The sequence below is a fragment of the Onychomys torridus genome, chromosome 1 (assembly GCF_903995425.1).
Source record: "Onychomys torridus chromosome 1, mOncTor1.1, whole genome shotgun sequence".
NCBI lineage: Eukaryota > Metazoa > Chordata > Mammalia > Rodentia > Cricetidae > Onychomys > Onychomys torridus.
The window spans coordinates 119,304,230-119,324,613 of NC_050443.1; the positions used below are offsets into that span (position 1 = coordinate 119,304,230).

The 20,384-nt window shown below is 45.3% G+C and overlaps 1 protein-coding gene across 2 annotated transcripts in view; it reads left to right on the forward strand.

Annotated features, from left to right (window-relative positions):
- Positions 1–20,384, forward strand: part of Ap2a2 (adaptor related protein complex 2 subunit alpha 2) — a 71,635-nt gene that overhangs the window by 20,989 nt on the left and 30,262 nt on the right. For both annotated transcript variants that reach the window (XM_036199278.1, XM_036199285.1), the window contains exons 2-4: positions 5,106–5,174; positions 15,296–15,438; positions 16,836–17,029. In XM_036199278.1, coding sequence (XP_036055171.1) covers positions 5,106–5,174; positions 15,296–15,438; positions 16,836–17,029 — 406 coding nt within the window. The remainder of the gene's footprint in view (positions 1–5,105; positions 5,175–15,295; positions 15,439–16,835; positions 17,030–20,384) is intronic.

Consider the following 20,384-nt stretch of genomic DNA (forward strand, 5'->3'; position numbering starts at 1 on the left):
GCTACTGTTAATAAATGGAGGTCAGTGATCTTCAGTGTTTCCTTAATCTCCTAGGTGTCTGGGTGACATGTTCTCAAACATATTTGAAAAAGCAGTACCATACATTACCTTCTGGGGAATCCAACCGCATGGCTGCAGTTCCTAGGCTTACGTTAATGCTTGCCAAAGCTGGCCATATTGGGCTTTAGTACTTCTTTTTTTAAAATTACTATTGTTTTTAAGATATGGTCCTGGAACTTGCTGTATAGACTAGACTAGAAACTTACTGTGTAGACCAGAAAATCACCACACCCAGCTAATTTTTCTTTGTTTTTTGAGGCATTCCCTCGCTCCACTATGTGAGAGCCTAAAGAAACTAAAGAACAACAAACAACTTTCATGTACAGCATCCACACACGAAACAAAAGCTGCTGTGTACAGTAGACCTTTCATCGTGCTCTGAAGCTTTATTTTGTATACATGGGGGTGCAAGTGCCACTATGCTTGTTGGGTTAGAGGGCAACTTTTAGGGATGGCATTTAGCTCTTCAGTTTGGTAGTAGATACCTTCACTCACTACTAAAATCACCAGCCTTTTTCAGTTTAAAGACAGAGTCACTGTACTCCAGGCTGCTTTGAACTCATGGCAGTCACCCTGTCTTATTCTTTTGTATGTGTGTGGTGCTTGGAATTGAATCTTGGCATTGTCATGCCAGGCAGGCATTCTACAACTCTTCAGTCCTGCTCTTTTTCATAAGATTGTTTCTTACTGTCTGACTCTTGTTAGCCAACATCTTGAATTTTTAAGTTTTTTTCTGAAAGAGTATCATTTTTTAAAATTTAAATAACACAGTTAGAACCTGTAGTTACACACCTAGTTTAAAGGATGTTTGTATTAGATCACTACAGAGCAGATTTATATGGAATGATCAATTATAGATAATACCACAAATAATTCATGTGTTTCTTGATAGAGGTCACCTTTCCTTTATTATAAGAAAATGAGAGCCAGATGTGGTGGCTGACATCAAGGCAAAAGGATTACCATGAGTTTCAGACTAGTTGAGGCCACCACAGTTTTTGACAGACTCTGTCTCAAAGTGTGGGGGAAGGGCAAAAAAAGAGAGAGAGAGAGAGAGAGAGAGTATGAAATACTTTACAGGTTAAAGCTGTTTTAGTTTATGTAAAACACAAAACAATTTAAGAAAATCCTTTCATTTTTAAGATTTTTTTTTTCATTTCTTATTCATGGCCTAAATTTTAATTCTCTCTAGAACAACTGAAACCTCTCACAACCCCCTTATGTACTGTCCAGTAGGCAAACTGCTTCTGGATAAAAAGTAGGTTCACAGACATCTTTCCTTCAAACATCTCTTTGCTGAAATGAAACTCTGCAGTGCTGTTTTCTCTGTAAATGCTGCCTATGTTACAGTCCATAGCCACAGTCCTGGAAGGAGGAGCTGCCTTCATGGCCATGTCCACAGCCATTGTACACAGGTGCTCGGTCCTGGATCACCACAGGAACTGGACAGCTACAGCCTAAAATTTTTGGGGACCTCAGGTGACATCTGTGTGTTCCAAGAGCCTCTCTACTAAGGCTGGGCCTCTTGTAGGGGATACCTTGATATCTCTTTAGAGCAGATGTGGCAGAGCCTGATGCTCCAAGGAGATGTGGAGATGAGGCCTTTGCTAGGGCTAGGGTGGGTGTGTGCTACCAAGCCTGGCTTTTTATTCCTAACTCTTTTTTTTCTTTTTCTTTTTCTTTTGTTTATACTGTTAGGCCAGGCTAGCCTCCAACACCTCAGCCTCCTGAATACTGCGATTATAAATTTGAAGTACTGCTCCTGGTTAAAGGCAGGATTAATGAAAGAAAAACTTTAGAAAAAACAGCTTCTTACCTTGCTCCTGGCAGCTTAAGCATGTGTTGGCTGTGCCCACGTTGATGAGTCTTTAGCTGCACAGGCATGGCAGATGGGAGCCCAAGTCCTAAGACCCGCTCCATCAGGGTTGGTGACAGTGAGGTGAGGATGTTGGGCTCTAGACCTAGCTGCCCTATACCCCAGCCGCATAGAATCCTGTTAGCCTGTCCTGCTCACCCATGCATCTAGAGCTTGCTAGGACAGAGCTGGACTCATACGTGCTCTCAGGTCAGTCATAGAGAGTGCTGTTCGTGGGCAAGTATGCACAGGAGATAAGTGATGCTTGGGCCTGTCTTGCTGGGAAGCTGATAAGCTGGGCAGAGCAGTGTGAAGCCAGGCTCTGCAAGGTTTGATGCAGGATAAGTCAGTGTTGGGGCTCTGACAGCCTTGGGCCTGGGTCGGCCTGTGCTGTGGTTTTGTGTTGCAGATGGGTTGTTCCTTCAGGACTAACTTGAGAGGGTCCTTTATTTTTATCTTTTTTGTTGTTTTTTGTTTTCTTGAGACAGAGTTTCTCTGTGTAGCCCTGGCTGTCCTGGAACTCACAGAGATCCACCTGCCTCTGCCTGAGTGCTGAGAATAAAGGCCACCATGCCTGACTTACTTTTTTCTTTTATTTATATATTTTATTATAACTTTATACATGAATGCAGTGTATCTCAGTCATGTCCACCCTCCTCAACTCCAGCACTTTCATTTCTCACTACCATGGAGAGGGTTCTTTAAAACTTTGATTTATTTATTTCATGTGTACAGGTGTTCCGCCAGCGCGTATGTCTGTGCATGGGAGAGCTTCAGATCCTTGGGACTGGAGTTACAGATGGTTGTGAGGTGCCATGTAGATGCTGGGAATCAAACCTTGGTCTTCTGAAAGAGCAGACAATGCTTTTAATTGCTGAGCCATCTCTCCAGCCTCCCCCTGCCCTTTAGATTTACTTTTATTTTATTTGTATGAGTGTTTGTTGTATGTATGCTGTGTATATACACCATGTGCATACAGTGTCCTCTTAGGCCAGAATGGGGCATCAGAGCCCTTGGAGCTGGAATTAGAGGAGTTGTGAACTGTTCCACTGAGTCCTCTGCAACAGCAGCAAATGCTTGTAACCATCTGTCTGGCCTTGAATCTGTTTTAGTTTTTATTGAGGCCATTTTAAAATTCAAATTTAGTTTTAAGTTGTACATAAAAAACACAAGTCATACATATTAATTGGGTATCATGTGTGGTACTGTCAGTGTGTTGTCTCTAGTGCTTTTTTTTTTTAGACAGGGTTTCTCTGTAGCTTTGCGCTGTTCCTGGAACTCACTCTGTAGACCAGGCTAACCTCGAACTCACAGAGATCCTCCTGCCTCTGCCTCCTGAGTGCTGGGATTAAAGGCGTGCACCCCCCCCCCCCCAGTGTCTGTAGTGCTTTTATGCATAAAACTTTTACATTTTTCTTTTGCTTTATTTTTTGAATTGGGGTTCTTTCGCTTTTTTATTCTTTTGAGAATTTCATACATGTCTACAATGAAATTTCTACCCTGCCGTTTCTCATCTCCCTCCTCCGGTTTTCCTTGTCTTCCCTCCCCAACACATCTCCCTCTCAGTTTTATGTTGTCTTCTGTTTTGTTTTTGTCTGGTGACTCACGGAGTCCAGTTACTGCTGCTCGTAGGCACTGGTGTGGGGCCGTCCACTGGTGCTCAGGAAACCTGCCAGTGACCACCACACTTAGAGAAGGAGGGTTCTCTTCCCTCTTTGAGCAGCTATCAGTTGTTGAGGTGATTTTTAAAATTTTTTTTGAGCTGAGGATCAAACCCAGGTCCTTGTGCTTGCTAGGCAAGTGCTCTACCACTGAGCTAAATCCCCAGCCCCCCTTTTTTTTTTGTTTTTTCTTTTGAGACATGCTCTCACTAATAGATCAGGCTGGCCTTACCTCTGCTTCCGGAGTGCTGGGATTAAAAGTTTGCTCCACCGAGCTGGAGAGATGGCTCAGTGGTTAAGAGCACTGACTGCTCTTCCAAAGGTCTTGAGTTCAATTCCCAGCAACCACGTGGTGGCTCACAACCATCTGTAATGAGACCTGGTGCCCTCTTCTGGCCTGCAGGGGGTACTGTTTACATAATAAATAAATCTTTAAAAAAAACCAAAAAACAAAAAAAAGTTTGCTCCACCATGCCTGGCAAAGCTATTTTTAAAGTTTTCATTTTATTTATTAATATTGCTTGTGTGTGAGGAGTGTGTGCATGTAGAGGCCGGAGGCCAGACAATGGCATCAATTCTCACCTTCCACCTTGACCTGGGTTTCTGGGGATCAGTCTCAGATTGCCAGGCTCATGCAGCAAGTGCCCTACCCACTGTGCTGCCTTCTGGTCCCTTTAAACTGTTTTCTTGCTGTTTCAAAAAGTGTTTTAAACATACAGACTTGTTTGTACACAGTTATCCTTTCCTGGTAAGATGTGTGGTCCCGGTTAATTTCCCTGCACTCTCTAGACTGATTTACATGCCAGTCCAGGTAAAGTTAAAAGACAGGCATGTGACAAGCCAGTGTTTGTGGAAGGCTGGGTGATGTCTAGCAGTGGATATTACATGTAGTGGGAGTTTGACTGTTAGGAAGTAGCTGTTCTTCCATTTCTTCTAATTTCATTTCCTGTTGGGGGCAGACTTGCTGGGTTTTACAGGTTTGTGAATTTCGTGAGAGAAGGCAGTTGGAAGCCTGTGGGTTAAACTGTTATTTCATCTGTGCTCATGGAAGTCACCTTCCATGAGCTATAGCTTATGGCTTACTGGGGGAAGCCCTCAGTGGGTGTTGTGGGTACTTTTTAGTCTCAGAGCTACGGCACACAGGTAGGAAAGAATTGAACCAGTGGTGTAGTGCACCCTTGTGATTGCTGTGGCCGCAGTTCATCACTGTCCTGATGGGGTACTCGCCTTGCTGAGATTATGCTAGGCTAGTCAACTAGGGTCGTGGGTTCTGCTGCTGGTCTGAAGCAGTTTACTTCATTCCTTGATCTAGCTTCCTGTCTTCAAGTTATGAGGCTGAATGGAGACGCCAGGGCTTTGTCTGAGTTCATGTCCCATGTCGTTAGACATTCATCTGGCTCGCAGCCCTTCCCCACCCCAGCACCACTGAAAACCGTGATTCTGGCATCAGTTCTCAATGTGGGTCCTAGCAGGAATGAGTACTTCTTTAGAGGCCATGAGACAACGTGTTTATATTCTTTTTTTCCTAGGTAAAAGTAAAGAAGCTGAAATAAAGAGGATAAACAAGGAACTGGCAAATATTCGATCTAAATTCAAAGGTAAGTGCTGCCCTTTCCTACAACATAGTAAGGGCCTTGTAATAATTGTTAAACTTCATTGTCAACCTGATGAGATCTGGAATCCATCTGGGCATGTCTGTGAGGGATATCTAGGTTAGGTTCATTGAAGAAGGAAGACACCCTAAATGTGTGTGGTACCATTTCATTGGTTGAGTTCCTCGACTGAATTAAAAGAAGAAAGTGAGCTGACTACATCCCTCCAGCTTCAAGAGTATTCACAGTTCAGCCCTAGTAATCCCTGCTTATATAAGCAAGTATGCACAGGAGATTAGTGATGCTTAGGCCTGTCTGTGGGTTCATCTTACTTGTTTTCTGACTAGATGCAGTGTGACCAGCCACCTCAAGATCCTGCACTGACTTCATCATGAAGGACAGACCCAAATTGCTTTTGTTAGGTGTTTCTGTTACAACTGTCAGAAAAGTAAGAAAGACAGAAACAGTTTAAACATTCTTTTGTTTGCTTGTTTTTCAAGACAGGGTTTCTCTGTGTAGCCCTGGCTGTCCTGGATCTCCTGAAGACCAGGCTGGGCTCCAACTCAGAGATCCTCCTGCTTCTGCCTCCCCGGAGTGCTGGGATTAAAGGTGTGTGCCACCACTGCCCGACACATTTTTAATCTATATGATTAGTACAGAGTTTGTGACTTTCAAAGTGGGAAGGATTAAATTTGGATGTTGAAATAAGAAAAATTATTATTATACATTGTTTGTTTTTCGAGACAGGGTTTCTCTGTTTAACAGTATGGGTGTTTTGCCTGCATGTGTGTGTGTGCACCATGTGTGTGCCTGCATGTGTGTGTGCGCGCCATGTGTGTGCCTGCATGTGTGTGTGTGCGCGCCATGTGTGTGCCTGCGTGTGTGTGTGTGTGTGTGTGTGTGCGCGCGCGCACACCATGTGTGTGCCTGCGTGTGCGCGCGCGCACCATGTGTGTGCCTGCGTGTGTGTGCGTGCCATGTGTGTGCCTGCGTGTGTGTGTGTGTGCGCGCGCCATGTGTGTGCCTGCATGTGTGTGTGTTCACCATGTGTGTGCCTGCTGCCTAGAAAGGTAAGAAGAGGGCATCAGATCCCTGGCACTGGAGTTAGATGGTTGTGAGCTGCTAGGTGGATGCTAGGAATTGAACCTGGGTCCTCTGGAAGAATAGCTATGCTCTTAACCACTGAACCATCTCTCCATCCCCAAATGTTGATACGTTTGTCAGTTTAATATCAATAATCTAATTTGTTCATGTGTAAGTTAAAGATTAAAGACTTTGGGGCCTGAGAGATGGCTCATTGGTTATGGGTACTTTCCCAGCTTGACAACCATCCCTGGAACTCACATTGTAGGGGCAGAGAACTGAGTTCTAGAAGTTGCTTTCTGAGGTACCCATGTGCATCCTGGCTTGTGTGCTCCCTCATGCACACACACACAAACAGAAAACTAACAAATGTTAAAAAAGAGATTAAGGACTTTGTCTGGGGCTATAGCTTACTGGTAAAGTGTTCCCCTGACATGGTACAAAGTCCTAGATTTAAATCCCAGGTCCCCCCAAAAAAATATCAAGGGAGGTGTTGTTAAATTATCCATTCTACAAACATTGTTGTGGAACGAGGAAGTCTTGGGAAGCTGAGCTGTCCTGTGCAGGAAGGAAGGCACTCCTGTGCACTGACGAGATAGAAACTCTGTTATCTATTCTTGGTGAACCTGTGGCTCAGGTATCCCCTCTGGTCAGAGTAGTCCATTTGGCTTAGGTCTGCACTGCTTGGAAGCCTGCAGTAGATGGTACCTCCTGAGTCCAAGTTTCCTTCCTTCCTTCCTTTCTTGATTTTATTATTATTATTATTTTTTAGATAGGCAGTCTCTATGTAGCCCTTGCTGTCCTAGAACATGCTCACGCTGTAGACCAGGCTGCCCTTGAACTCACAGATATCTGTCTGTCTCTGCCTCCCAAGTGCTGGGATTAAAGGCGTGTGCTATCACACCTGGCATTAATGGCGCACTGAAAAAAATAAATAGACATAGATGAAGCTAACTTTGATAGCTTTGTGTAGCCCAGGTGTTGCACAAATCCTAATTGGCCTTATAATAAAAACCTGGAGTCAGATATTGGGGTAAATGCTGAAAGATCAGAGGAAACAAGCCACAGCCACTTCTCACCTCTCCAACTCCTCAGCTGAAAGGGGAAAATTCTGTCTCCTGCCTTACATGCCTTTCTCCGCCCAGCCATATCACTTCCTGTCTCAACCTTCCTAGTACTGGGATTAATGGGATATGTGCTTCTCAAATACTGGGAGCAAAGGCATGAGATTCCAAGGGCTGGGATTAAAGGTGTGTGCCACCACTGTCTGGCCTCTATGTTTAATCTAGTGGCTGACTCTGACCTCTGATCTTCAGGCAAATTTTATTTGTTAGAGTACAAACAAAATATCTTCACACCTGGGCTTCTCACTTGGCCTCTATGTTTAATCTAGTGGCTGGCTATGTCCTGATCTCCAAGGCAAATTTTATTCGTTAGTGTACAAACAAAATATCCTCACACCCAGGCTTCTAAAGTATCGCTGCAACATATTATTGGCGGCAAATGTTGCAGAGGTGTACTGTTTTTTCATGTAACTCTTTGACGCCTCTTGTGTTTCTTTCACATTTGGACCTGCTGCCTCCCCAGGTGCAGGTGGCATGTGCCACCTCTGCTGAATACCGTGAGACCAGTCCTGCCATTGGAAGTCAGCTGAGGAGTAGACAGTGTTCCAAGACCTTCTGAGAGCATGAGAGCATCAAAAAGAAACATTCTCAGGATACCTAGGAGGAGGCTATGGTTTGTGAGGCCAGGACCAGCACTGTTTGTGCCTTTACCCTTATTACCCTGAGAAAGGGAGTCCAGACAGAGTCATTTGGGTGGCGTTAAGGACTTTAGAAATGCACTTTTGGTTGTCAGCTGGGGTAGGCTATAGCTGACATCTGGTAGGCAGAAGCTAGAGGCTTTGGACACCCATAGGACATAGCTCCTTCCTACTAAGAAATACCTGGCTCAGAATGTCGGGAACCCCTGTGTAGAGGGATCAAAGTCAAAGTCTGGAGCCTACCAGATTGGAGACCCTCTTCTACATCAAACCAAAATCCCCCTAGAGCTCTGGGAACTGGGCCCATTGGCCTTTCCCAGAGTGCAGCTAGGCTATGTTGGCATGTGGCACTGCACACAGCCTCACACCTAGACTTGCATTGAGGTGAGGAACACAGTTCCTTTGGTAGGAAAGTGTTATCTCCCTGACCTGGAATGCAATTGGTTTAAATACACTCTTTAGTGTGTGGGCAGAGAAAACAAGGGTGATCAGAGAAACACGATCCTGTGAGCCAGAGCCCACAGAGGCCCAAGAGATGGAATCATGAAGACTTTTAAGTCAGGTTCATGTTACAGTGAACTAGGTTTACAGCATTTTAAAGGTTTAAAAGACAGACTCGATAGGAAACTTCGAAAGTGTCAGAAGTGAGGACAGACTTTGAAATAAGACCAGTTGCAGTGACTTAAATATATAGTGGATGGCTGTGGGGACAGGAGGTAATTTAAGAGAACTTCGGTGTTATGGAAGGCTAGTCAGATGAAAACTGTAGCTCAGAGGGAGGAAAAGATGGTGGGTAGATGGTGGGAGGTACAGACTAGAGTTGATGCCTGGAAGGGTGCTTGGTGTCTTGGAAGAACCCAGTGGGAATGGGCAGATCTGATGGATAGACTTTAGAAAACTAAGAATCTATGGCAGAAGTAGAATATATAAAAGAATCTCCACTGAATATGTTAGTATACACTGTGTAAGTTCAAAGACATGTTCTGAACAGTGAGGGGCAGAGGGCCTGTCTCCACAGCAGCTGTGCAAGGTTGGCAGCTTTTGAGCAGGAACAGCAGGGAGCAGGAAGAAGGACGATAAGTCCAGACATTGAGGAAGTCCATTCTAGGGGTGGCTCTAGGAAAAATGCTTTTTTTTTTTGTTTGTTTGTTTTTCTGAGACAGGGTTTCTCTGTGTAGCTTTGCGCCTTTCCTGGAACTCACTTGGTAGCCCAGGCTGGCCTCGAACTCAAGAGATCTGCCTGGCTCTGCCTCCCAAGTGCTAGGATTAAAGGTGTGCTCCACCACCGCTGCCCGGCCAAAATATCTTATTTAAAACAAAACCAAACAAAGTTCAAGGAAAAGAGGATTATAAAAAAACAACAGGGAGTGGGGCAGAGGGAGGGGGAAGGGAGGGAGGGAGAGGACAAGAGAAACTACGAGCTTGCATATACAAACACTTGTAAAATTCAGGAGGCTGAGGCAGGAGAATTGCCAGTTCAAGGCCAGTCTGGGTGTTATGGTGAGACCTTGTCTCAAAAAATGAAATAAGGCTAAAGAGATGGCTCAATGGTTAAGAGTCTTGCTCTTCCAGAGTACCTGGGTTTAATTTGATTCCCAGCACCCACATGGTTGCTCACAACCATTTGTGATTCCAGTTTCAGGGTATCTAATATCCTTCTCTGGGATTGAATGCACATGATGATGCATGCAGGCAAAATATCCATACTCATAAAACAAAATAAACCAAATAATAAGTCTAGGTATGGTGGCACATACCTTTAATCCCAGCACTTGGGAGGCAGAGGCAGGTGGATCTCAGAATTTGAGGTCAGTTTGATCTACATGGCAGCAAGTTCCAGGCCAGCCAGTAACACATAGTGAGACCCCATCTCAAGAAAAACAATCTCTTCAAAACTCTAAAATAATAATAATAGTAATATAATAATAAAGTTTAAAAAGATGATTTAAAGTTTTAAAGAAAAAATGGAAGAATTTCCTAACAGCAGGCCTCTCTGATAGAGGAACTTTTACAGACTCATGATTCTAGGTACAAGGTCAGTTACACAGAAAGGAATGATAAAGCAGAGGATGCTGGGTAAATTTAGATGGTGATTGTGTATAGTAATAATGTCTTATGTGGAGTTTAAAGTCTATGTAGAAGTTAAGTCCTTGATAGCAAGCAGATAAAACGTGAGCAGTGAACATTGGAGAGTTGAATCTGTATCTGTTTATTTTTATGGCAGTCTAAACTTACTGAATGATTGATGCTGAGTTATGCAGAAGGGCACTACTTTAATTAAGACTTAGGACCAGGCTAGCCTAGAAGGACTAGACTGGCCTAGAAAATGTGATATCATGAAAGTTGACTTTGATCTTCTAACTCTCCTCCACCCTAGTTCTGAGATGATAGGTGTCTGCTGCCACACCTGGTTTCTGTAGGGATCTGTGGGGTCAAACCCAGGTCTTCCTTCTATCAGTGAGTTATGTTACTAGCCCTCTTAGTTCACACTTGGCCATCTCAAAATAGTTATAACATTGAGTTGGTTGACTTAGATAGAGTCGTTCTCAGATGGACATACAATGTTTAATTTTTTTTAATGAGACACGGTCTAGGAAAGCTTCAGACTTGCTAAGCAGCCAAGGCTGGCCTTGGACTTTAGACCCTCTCACCTCTTGCCAAGTGTTGGAATTACAGATGTGCTGCTGTGCCACAGGAATATTGCTGTAAGTTCAAGGCCAGCCTGGACTACATAGTGAGTTCCAGTCCAGCCTGGGGTGTAGAATAAGGCTTTGTTTCACTCATCACCCCTCCAAAAGTTACACATGTGAAGCCTTCGCTAACAGGCAGAAACACCAAACCTGCATAGTTGATGTTGCAAACCATATCTGCATGAGCAAGCCAGGGATTCATAGTAGGAGTCCACAGCTGTAGAAGCCTGAGAGTGAGTTACAGGAATTGTGAAATCATTAAAACATCATTCTGGAAATAAGTACTTCTTATTGTAGCCTCCCACTGTTCACAACTAAAACTACTGTTCTCTATGTAAACAAAAAGGGAATGAGGAGATTTGAAGAGTCTGGATGAAGAGTTAGGATGGCCTAGAACCCACAGATATCCATCTGCCTCTGCTTTTCTGAGTGCCGCTGGGATTATAGGTGAGCACCACCATGTCTGGCTGGGATTTTTTAAAAATTAACATTGTGGTATTTTTAAGATTTACCATTTTAGGGCCGGGCAGTGGTGGCACACACCTGTAATCCCAGCACTCAGGGAGGCAGAGACAGGTGGATCTCTGTGAGTTCGAGGCCAGCCTGGTCTAAAGAGCTAGTCCAGGACAGCCTCCAAAGGTACAGAGAAACCCTGTCTTGAAAAACAAACAAACAAAAAGATTTACTATTTTAAGCTAGGTGGTGGGGGTGCCCTTAATCCCAGTACTTGGGAGGCAGAGGCAGGCAGAGCTATGTGAGTTTGAGGCCAGCCTGGGCTATGGAGAGAGTTCCAGGACAGCCAGGGCTACACAGAGAAACCATGTCTTAACAAACAAACAAACAAAACAAAACAAAAAAACAAACAGAAAACAAAAAACAGGAACAACAATAAAACACTTTTATCATTTTACTGTCCTGCTGTGGGATGTCTTTCTGTATGCTGTATGTGTTTCTCTGATTGGTTGATAAATAAAGCTATTTGGCCAATGATGGGACAGAATAAGGTTAGGTGGTCCATTCGAGCTGGAGAGAAGAGAAGAAAGGAGAGTGGGGCAGACACCAGCCTGCTGCCAAAGGAGGAACAAGATGACAGAAGACTGGTAATGCCACAGCCACGTGGCAACATATAGATTAATAGGAATGGGTTAATTTAAGATGAAAGAGCTAGCTAGCAAAAAGCCTGCCATAGACCATAAGTTGGTAATTAATATAAGCCTCTGAGTGATTATTTTATAAGCAGCTGCAGGACCGCGGGGTTGGGCGGGACCTGAGAAACTACAGTCTCTCCAGTAGAGATTATGGAGCGTTCTGATGGGTGAAGATTGTCTCTCAGCAGTAATAATGGATGGATGTAGGCTTTGACCTTATAAGTTGCATATTCTAAGACTATGATACAGGTAAAAGTCTGTGATTAGAATGTAGCTGGTACAGTGGTATTTATCCACTGGTTCAAGATTACCAGCACAGGAAGTCTATTTGAGATGATGGTAGGTTTAAGGCTGGAGATTTCGATCAATTGCTCAAGTGTTTTTCTAGCTCACACAAAGTCCCAGATATGATTCCTAGCACCACATAAAACCAGGCATGGTGGTGCTAATCCCAGCACTTAAGAAGTAAAGGCAGGAAGATCAGAATTTCAAGGTTATCCTCTGCTACATAGTAAATTTGAGACTAGCCTGAGTTACATGAGACCTTGTTTCAAAAAAAAAAAAAAAAAAGAAGTAGCAGTTTGTGTACTTATTCATGCTCAGAGGTCAGAAGAGGGTGTTGAAGACTTCATATGTAGACTTACAGGTGTTTTCAGAACACCCAGTTTGTTACATGGGTCTAGAATCTGAGTGCCAGTCCTCATGAGTACCCTGTGAGGACCCGCCACAGTTGAGCCATCCCTCCAGCCTGATCATGGTAGGTTTACCAGAATTGGATGCTTGCCCTGTTTAATTGGGCATCAGAGCTACAATGTATTTAGTCTATTAAAGAAGCAGACAAGATGACTTTGACTTTCATAGGCCTTCTCAGACTCTGGAGGTTTTCTGTTAATTTACCACACTAGATTGTAAAAAGTTTCATTAACTTTTATTTTTGGTTTTGCATAAGAGTCTATGAATATGTACTGTACTATTCATTGCCTTGCTAGATTTTGACGAGTTCCTTTCCTGTAGCTCTTTCATGGTCCATCCAGGTCACATTACCACCAAACAGGAGGATGTGATTAGCACATCCTCAGTGACTTTTTAAAAAGTTTTAATTCTAGCTTGGTGGTAGTGGTGCATGCTTTTAATCCTAACACTTGAGAGGCAGAGGCAGATAGTTCTCTGAGTTTGAGGCCAGCTTGGTCTACAGAATGAATTCCAGGATAGCGAGAAACACAGAGAAATCCTGTCTTGAAAAACCAAAAAAAAATATATCTATATAAAATTTTTAATTATAATTATGTGTATGTGTGTGTTTTTATGTGGGGATGTCTGCAGGGACTAGAGGTGTTGGACCCTCTTGGAACTAGAGTTAGAGGTAGTTGTGAGCTGCCTGATGTGGTGCTGGGAATGAACTCTGGTCCTCTGGAAGAACAGTGCATACTCTCTTAACCCCTGGGCCATCTCTCCAGCCTCGTCCTCTGTATCTTTAACTCAGTTTGCTCTCTGAGGTCCAGCAAAGCTTCTTCATGTTTCATGTGCAACTGAATCTCTCACTACTTTAAACTGTTGTGCTCTCTGTGTGCTACCGTGTTTGAGCACAGCCCGCCACAGGCAGTTATCTCCTTCTAGTGGTACCAGGGCTTGAACTCAGGTCATCAGGCTTGCATTAGATGCTTTTACCTGCTGACATTTCACTGTTCTCAGTCTTGCTATATTCAGGCTGGCCTTGATTTCCTGATCCTTCTGCTTCCACCTCTTGAGTTCTTAGATAATACTTATGTGCTACCAGGCTTAACTTCCTGATCTATAGTCTTTGAGGCATACCTTAAAGCGGAGTTTATTAATTTACTTTTTAAAAAAAGATTTATTTATTTATTATGTATACAATGTTCTGCCTGCATATGTGCCTGCAGGCCAGAAGAGGGCATCAGATCTCATTACTGATGGTTGTGAGCCACCATGTGGTTGCTGGGAATTGAACTCAGGACCTCTGGAAGAGCAGTCAGTGCTCTTAACTTCTGAGGCATCTCTCCAGCCCTAATTTACTTTTTTTTTTTTTTTTTATAATGGGGTAAAACCCAGGTGAGCCACTCTGTAACCTGATAATACTTTTAACCTTTTGAATAATAACATTTTTTTTTGAGACAGGGTCTCACTGTGTAGCCCTGACTAGGCTAGAACTTACTATGTAGAGCAGGCTGGCCTCAAATTTGGAAAGATCTGCCTGTCTCTGCCTCCCTGCTATTACTCAGGCCACATACAGAACACTGAAGATAGCAATAGGCTGAGGATAAGTAGGAGCTACACCCAGCTAGATAGGGCCTCACAGTGTTTGAGTTTTAATTATATTCTGCTGCTAGAAAGGAAGAATGCCTTCCCAGGGGCTCCACAAGGTCACTTTGAGTTGGTCTTTACCCAACATGTAGGGTGTTTGTCTGGACATCCCTGGAAGGTCCACAGTCCTATCCACAGAGATGCCACTGCTCAGCCCTTAGCAAGCAGAAGGAAAGTGTTGCCACATGGTCTTGACCAGCCACACACCTTTGTGTGTATCTTTGTTTGTTTGTTTGTTTGTTTTTGGTTTTTTTTTTTTTTGGTTTTCTGAGACAGGGAGGGTTTCTTTGTGTAGCTTTGCGCCTTTCCTGGATCTCACTCGGTAGACCAGGCTGGCCTCGAACTTACAAAGATCTGCCTGCCTCTGCCTCTGCCTGAGTGCTGGGATTAAAGGCGTGTGCCACCACCGCCCGGCTGTATGTATCTTATACTGACTCAGTGTCACCGGAAAGTCCCAGCTCAGTGAGAAGAGTATATGCCAGCATCCTCCCTTCGGCTCAGGAGTATTCCTGTGGCTCAGATGAAGTGAGCAGCAGGGCTGATGGCTCTCGGTTACATATGGAGCTTTGTGCTATATAGTAAGTCTCTAGTTGGACTTGCTTTGCTGTGATTAGGAGGAAGTTCAGCCATACCACGTGATCCTGGACTGTGTGTGTGTGTGTGTGTGTGTGTGTGTGTGTGTGTGTGTGTGTGTGTGTGTGTGGTTTTATGGCTAGGTGATTTGCCCCATAATTGTGAAATGGAAGATAATTTATAGTAAGTGTATCTGCCTAAGGCAATAAGCCTGTTTAAAGGATTAGCTTGATGGTTTATGCAGGGCTTGCAGATCTATCCCTTTGGGACTTTTGGGGCCAAGGCAGGTTGAAAGAGGTCAAGGCCCCACTGACAGGCACTAGCAGGTCTTCTTGGGTACAGAGCACTAACTGCCAGGTATTCTGGATTCTGGTGTGCACCGTGATTACCAAGTGAGAGAGCTGCTCGGCCTGTATCTTTAGCTGCATGTCTGACTGGAGGCCTGTGCCCTCACTGAGGCCTTTACTGCAGTCTGTTACTCTGCTACACAGTTCTCTGCCTTCCTCACCTTGCCCACCTGATATAAACCTTTCTTCACCTTTTCTGTAGGTGACAAGGCTCTTGATGGCTACAGTAAAAAGAAGTATGTCTGCAAATTGCTCTTCATCTTTCTCCTTGGTCATGACATCGACTTTGGACACATGGAAGCTGTGAATCTTCTGAGCTCAAACAGATACACGGAAAAGCAGATTGTGAGTATAATCAAGGGGCAGGGCCGTGTGCCCTGTGTGCAGTTTGCAGACTCTCCTCCTTCACTCTGTCCCTTATTGAGTACTAACCACCTGTGCTTCTGGCCTATGTTGCTGCCAGGTGCTGGTACCTAGCAGCCATGCCCATTCCAACTTAGTTCTTTGCTTCTGGGGAGCAGTGGTGCCAAGGATGGACTTTGGTGGGGTGGCCTTCTTCCTGCTGCTCTCAAGCTTAGACTGGTAGATTCTCTGTGCTCACACCCCTGTGTCTGCTGCCCACAGGCCTCATTGCCTTTTCACAGGACCTTGGTAGTGAGTACAGTACCAGCAGTGACTTTACTGCATGGCCTTTTACATGACTGTCTGAACAGGATCTGTGCCCATAGGGGCAAGAAATAAAGCATATGGGGCTGGAGAGATGGCTTAGAGGTTAAGAGCACTGGCTGTTCTACCACAGGTCCTGAGTTCAATTCCCAGTAACCACATGGTGGTTCACATCCACTGGTGCCCTCTTCTGGCATGTGGGCATACATGCAGACAGAACACTGTATATGTAATAAATAAATAAATCATAAAAAATGAAATAAAACCATAAGAAAGGAAGAAAGAAAGAAAGAAAGAAAGAAAGAAAAGAAAGAAAGAAAGCCAGCCAGCCAGCCAGCCAGCCATAGATGGTGCTGTTCCCTCCTTCTCTGGCCCTGCACTAGAGTGTGAGGGTCCCTGTTATGCAGGCTGCTTAGACTTGCTTAGGCTTGGTGTTTTAGCTCTACATTCTTTTGTATGTAGTAAGGCTGTTTGTGTTTCAATTAATAGCTTTCTCTTTTGGTTAAAAATTGAACTTAACAACAATAACAACAACAAAAGCCAAATGTCTTAGGATTTTCGTTAAGAAAATTAGCCTTCACATCTTCATCTTGTGACAGAAGGGTGATATGAGACTACTGGGTATGAACAAGTAGTGGGGCAACAATGGGGATAAACTTGAGAGGAGGGAGAGCAGTAAACTGGGTTTCTGGACAAACATGTATGTTTATTAGTGAATGGTGCCAGGCTTGGTTCTTGCAGTGACAGCCCCCTGCCATTCTGACCTGAGGAGGCTGTGGCATCTGGACACAGATGTGTGAGCTACTGAGAGGGAAGTGAGGCTTGGGGAAGGACTGAGTGGTCAGGTTTCCTTGTGCCTCTCACAATGCACACATTTTAGTGGGAATGCTGCATCAGGGCTGGATAGTAGCAAAGTGTTGTTCACTGTACATTGTCCGAGTGTGGGCTGTTTTCAGGGACCAGACTCTGTGGCACCCACTGGGATGGTACTTGAGGCTTTCCAGGCTGGCTTATATGTGCATTGTGTGTTAGGCTTCTTGTCATAAGCTTTTTGTCCCTGCCTTCTGGGAATACAGGGCTACCTTTTCATCTCTGTATTGGTGAACTCGAACAGCGAACTGATCCGCTTGATTAACAATGCCATCAAGAATGACCTGGCCAGCCGCAACCCCACATTTATGGGCCTGGCCCTGCACTGCATTGCCAATGTGGGTAGCCGTGAGATGGCAGAGGCCTTCGCTGGAGAGATCCCCAAGATCCTCGTGGCAGGGTATGTATCTGGGTGCTGTTGACATCATGCTCTTTCTAGATGCACTCCACTATGTGTAGTGTGGGATGTCACGAAGTCCTAGTGTAGAGCTCAGAGGCACTGCCAGATTCTCTTCCTGAGACCACTGAGACAGCAGACCATAGAAGAAAGCCCTTCTTAGCTTGCCAGCCCAGAAAGGACTCCAGCCTTGCATGGACTTCAGGGAGAAAGAAACAAAGTTGTTTGGCATAGCCCTGAGTCTTATCCCTTCCCAGAAGTATTGGGGCAAAGGCCAAGCCCTTGTATCTTGAGACTTCTGCATCATCTCTTCCCTCAGTTCATTTGGAGAACTGTCAGGTGGCGCCAAGAGGCTGCTCTAGAAGAGTTTGAAGCAGCTGGGGCTGTTTTGGGCCTCAAGGTTGGCAGAGGCAAGGCTAGCTTCTGCCTGGTCACATGCTTTATGTTGTTGTCTAGCCAATCCATAGACATAGTAGTTACACTCATCATGGTCCAGGAGACAGGATAGGATAGTTGTTAGTGAATTGACTAGGGTATCAAGGCCCTGGGAGATGTGACCACACCCCTCTGCTGCCCATGAAGCTGGCGTATTGGTAGGGAGTCCCAGAGGTCAGAGCTAGCCTACATTCTCTACTTAGTCAGCTATCTGAGGGGAAATGGATGTGGCTGGCACGGACCAAAAGACTCAGAGCATTCACCATTCTTGTAGTGCAGGGCCTGCTTCTGTTTTGCTAGGAGGCTGAGACCAAAGGTATTACTAACTGTCCTGCGTATGGCACAGACACAGAGTAGAGAACAGTGCAGGCCTCTGTCACTGTGCTGTGGTGTAGGAGCTTTAAGCCAGTCTTGGCACCTCAGTCCTGAGCATCATGAAGCACAGGAGAAGAGGAGCCAGGCTGGAGAGAAGCGTCCTGTGGAGATGTAGGTGTGGACCACAGGAGGTTGATGAAGACAGGCATTGCAAAGCTGAGTTGTGTTGAAGGTTTATTTCTATGGACTGTAAGCAGAAATCAAAGAGAACACCAGGGTGCTGGAGGTAGGGGTCACAGAGGGTGTGGGGGTAGAGGAAAGGCTAGAGTTCAGACCAGAGAGAGAGGAAGTTGGGCAGACTGCAAGTGTGAGCTGCTAGCAAGGCCTCCCTGGCCTTCTTCCCTAATAGTCACCATGGAGTCCTGTGGACAGGACACCTGAGTGTTGCCTGCTCTGCTCCATGAGGCCTTCTGGCACTGCCTCAGGGCTGGTCCAGTGGGGGAGGTACAGACAGGGCAATCCTTGAAAACCATTGGAGGAGCAGGCATATTTCCTGAAATACGCAAGAGCGCACGCAGAGTGACCACAGGCCCAATGCTGAGTAAAGGTTCTTTAGCAGAAGACAGATCGTGCCTCCCAGTTGGCGAATATTGGGCTGTAGAGACAGTTCATAGGCAAAGCTTACCATGGCACCCTGTAATCAAGAGACGAATCCCACTGAGCGCCAGATGGTTCTGTGAACAGTGTCTGCACTGTCAAGCAGGTGCTGATTAATGTGGCTCCTGGAGATGGGAGGCCAGTGAATGTAGATGATGTCATGACGGAGTAGCCCGGTCAGCACTTAGGACGTGGTGCTGAGATGGGAGGTGGCATTGGTGCTCTAGGATACAGTAGAGGATCAGAAAGACTGCCTTTGACAGGTGGGAGCTGCCCTGAGCTCAGTGGGTATAGGAGGATGTTCTGTGTTCTTACCTCTGAGCTGGCAGGTGCTTGCTCCTTTCTTTTGAGCTTTCTGGGAACAAGGGGAGATGGTCTCCTGGTTCAGCATCCTGGTTGAACATATAGAAACAAACATGGTTCTTGTTGCACAGACCCTGCAGTTATAGTCTACAGTGAGGGCACCTGCAGTGACTCCCATGGGATTGATGTGAGGCCAGAATGAGGCATGGGCCTGCTCTTCTCCCCATGGGATGAGTATCTAAAAGGACTTTCAGGCTAGGCTGCAACTTAGCGGTGAGCATTTATCTAGTATGTGTGAAACCCTAGTTTCCATTCCCAGCATTACACATAAACTAAAATTATTCACAATAGTAATTTTCTTCATTGGAATAATCCTGGGGGAGATTTAAAAGGTTTTCTATTCATTTGGGAATAAAAATCCAGTAACCAAAAGTTGACTAAGCTAGAGTCCACAGGCCCTTTTCCTTCTCATCAAAGCCACAGTTCCTACCTCAGTCATAAAGACTCCAGCTGGTTCTTCAGAAAGGATGTTCTGACCAACCGCCTCCTCCAGCTGACTTGACCAGCCTGTTTGTTTTCCTCCTGCTTGGTTGTTTGTTTGACTGTTTTTGAGAGAGGGTCTCAGTATGTAGTCATGTTTGGCCTGGAACTCACAGAGATCCTTCTGCCTCTGCCTCTGCCTCCTGAGTGCTAAGACTAGAGACATGTCACTACACCCGGCCTCTTTCCTTCTTCTTGGCAGGATCTGGTAGGGTGAAGGGGAGTTCCCAGAGCTCCTGTCTTCAACAGAGCAGAAAACAGTTGCCTCTGCTTGGTGTCTGCACCCACTTAGAACTTTTGTTTTTGGCCTGGGGGGCCTTGGAGGGAGTAGAGAGAAGGCAGCACTCCCTGACACCAGAGGCTGCCTCCCTCAGGCCGTCGCATGCAGTGTGTCTGGAAGGCAGCAGCTGTGTGTCAGGTGTGTCAGGTGAGGGAGGGAGCTCAACAGCTGCATGGCGATGCTGATGTGAGGCTGTGGGCTGGGCCAGGCCACAGTGTGCTTTCTCTTAAGATTGTCTTAGATTTAGGCATGGTGACGTATACTTGTAATCTTAGCACTCAGGAGATTGAGATGGGGAATCTTGAGTTTGAGGTAGTGTGGGATACATGATGACACCCTACACCAAACAATAAAAATCCAAAGCAAAAGAAAAAGAGATCCCACTTCCTCACTGGGACAAGACAACTTGAGCCTGCTTCCTCAGAGTAGGGGAGCAGGGTGAAGTGTGGGGAACAGGACACATTTTGTAGAAACCACTCTGGCATTTCAGGTCTCCAATCTGTTCTTGCTGTAACAAACTGCAAGGGGGTGGGTTGTCCTGTGGTTCAGAGAGGAGCATCATAGACATGGCTGGCCTCTGTTGTCTATCTTGTGTATTCAGTGTCCAGGAAGGGATGAGAGTTGAAGCCTTTGGAGGCCAAAGAGCAAACAGTGCAGGCTTTTGTCTGTGGGCCGGTGTCGTGCTTGAACTTTGTCTTTCAGAGTGACCTGTGCAGGGCTGGCATGTTGAGCTGTGCAGGCCCTCTTGACCCACTAGTCTCCTGGTAAACCTGACATACTCTCTACGCAGTTCCATGCTCTGCTTGGCTTAACTTGTGGTACCTTGAG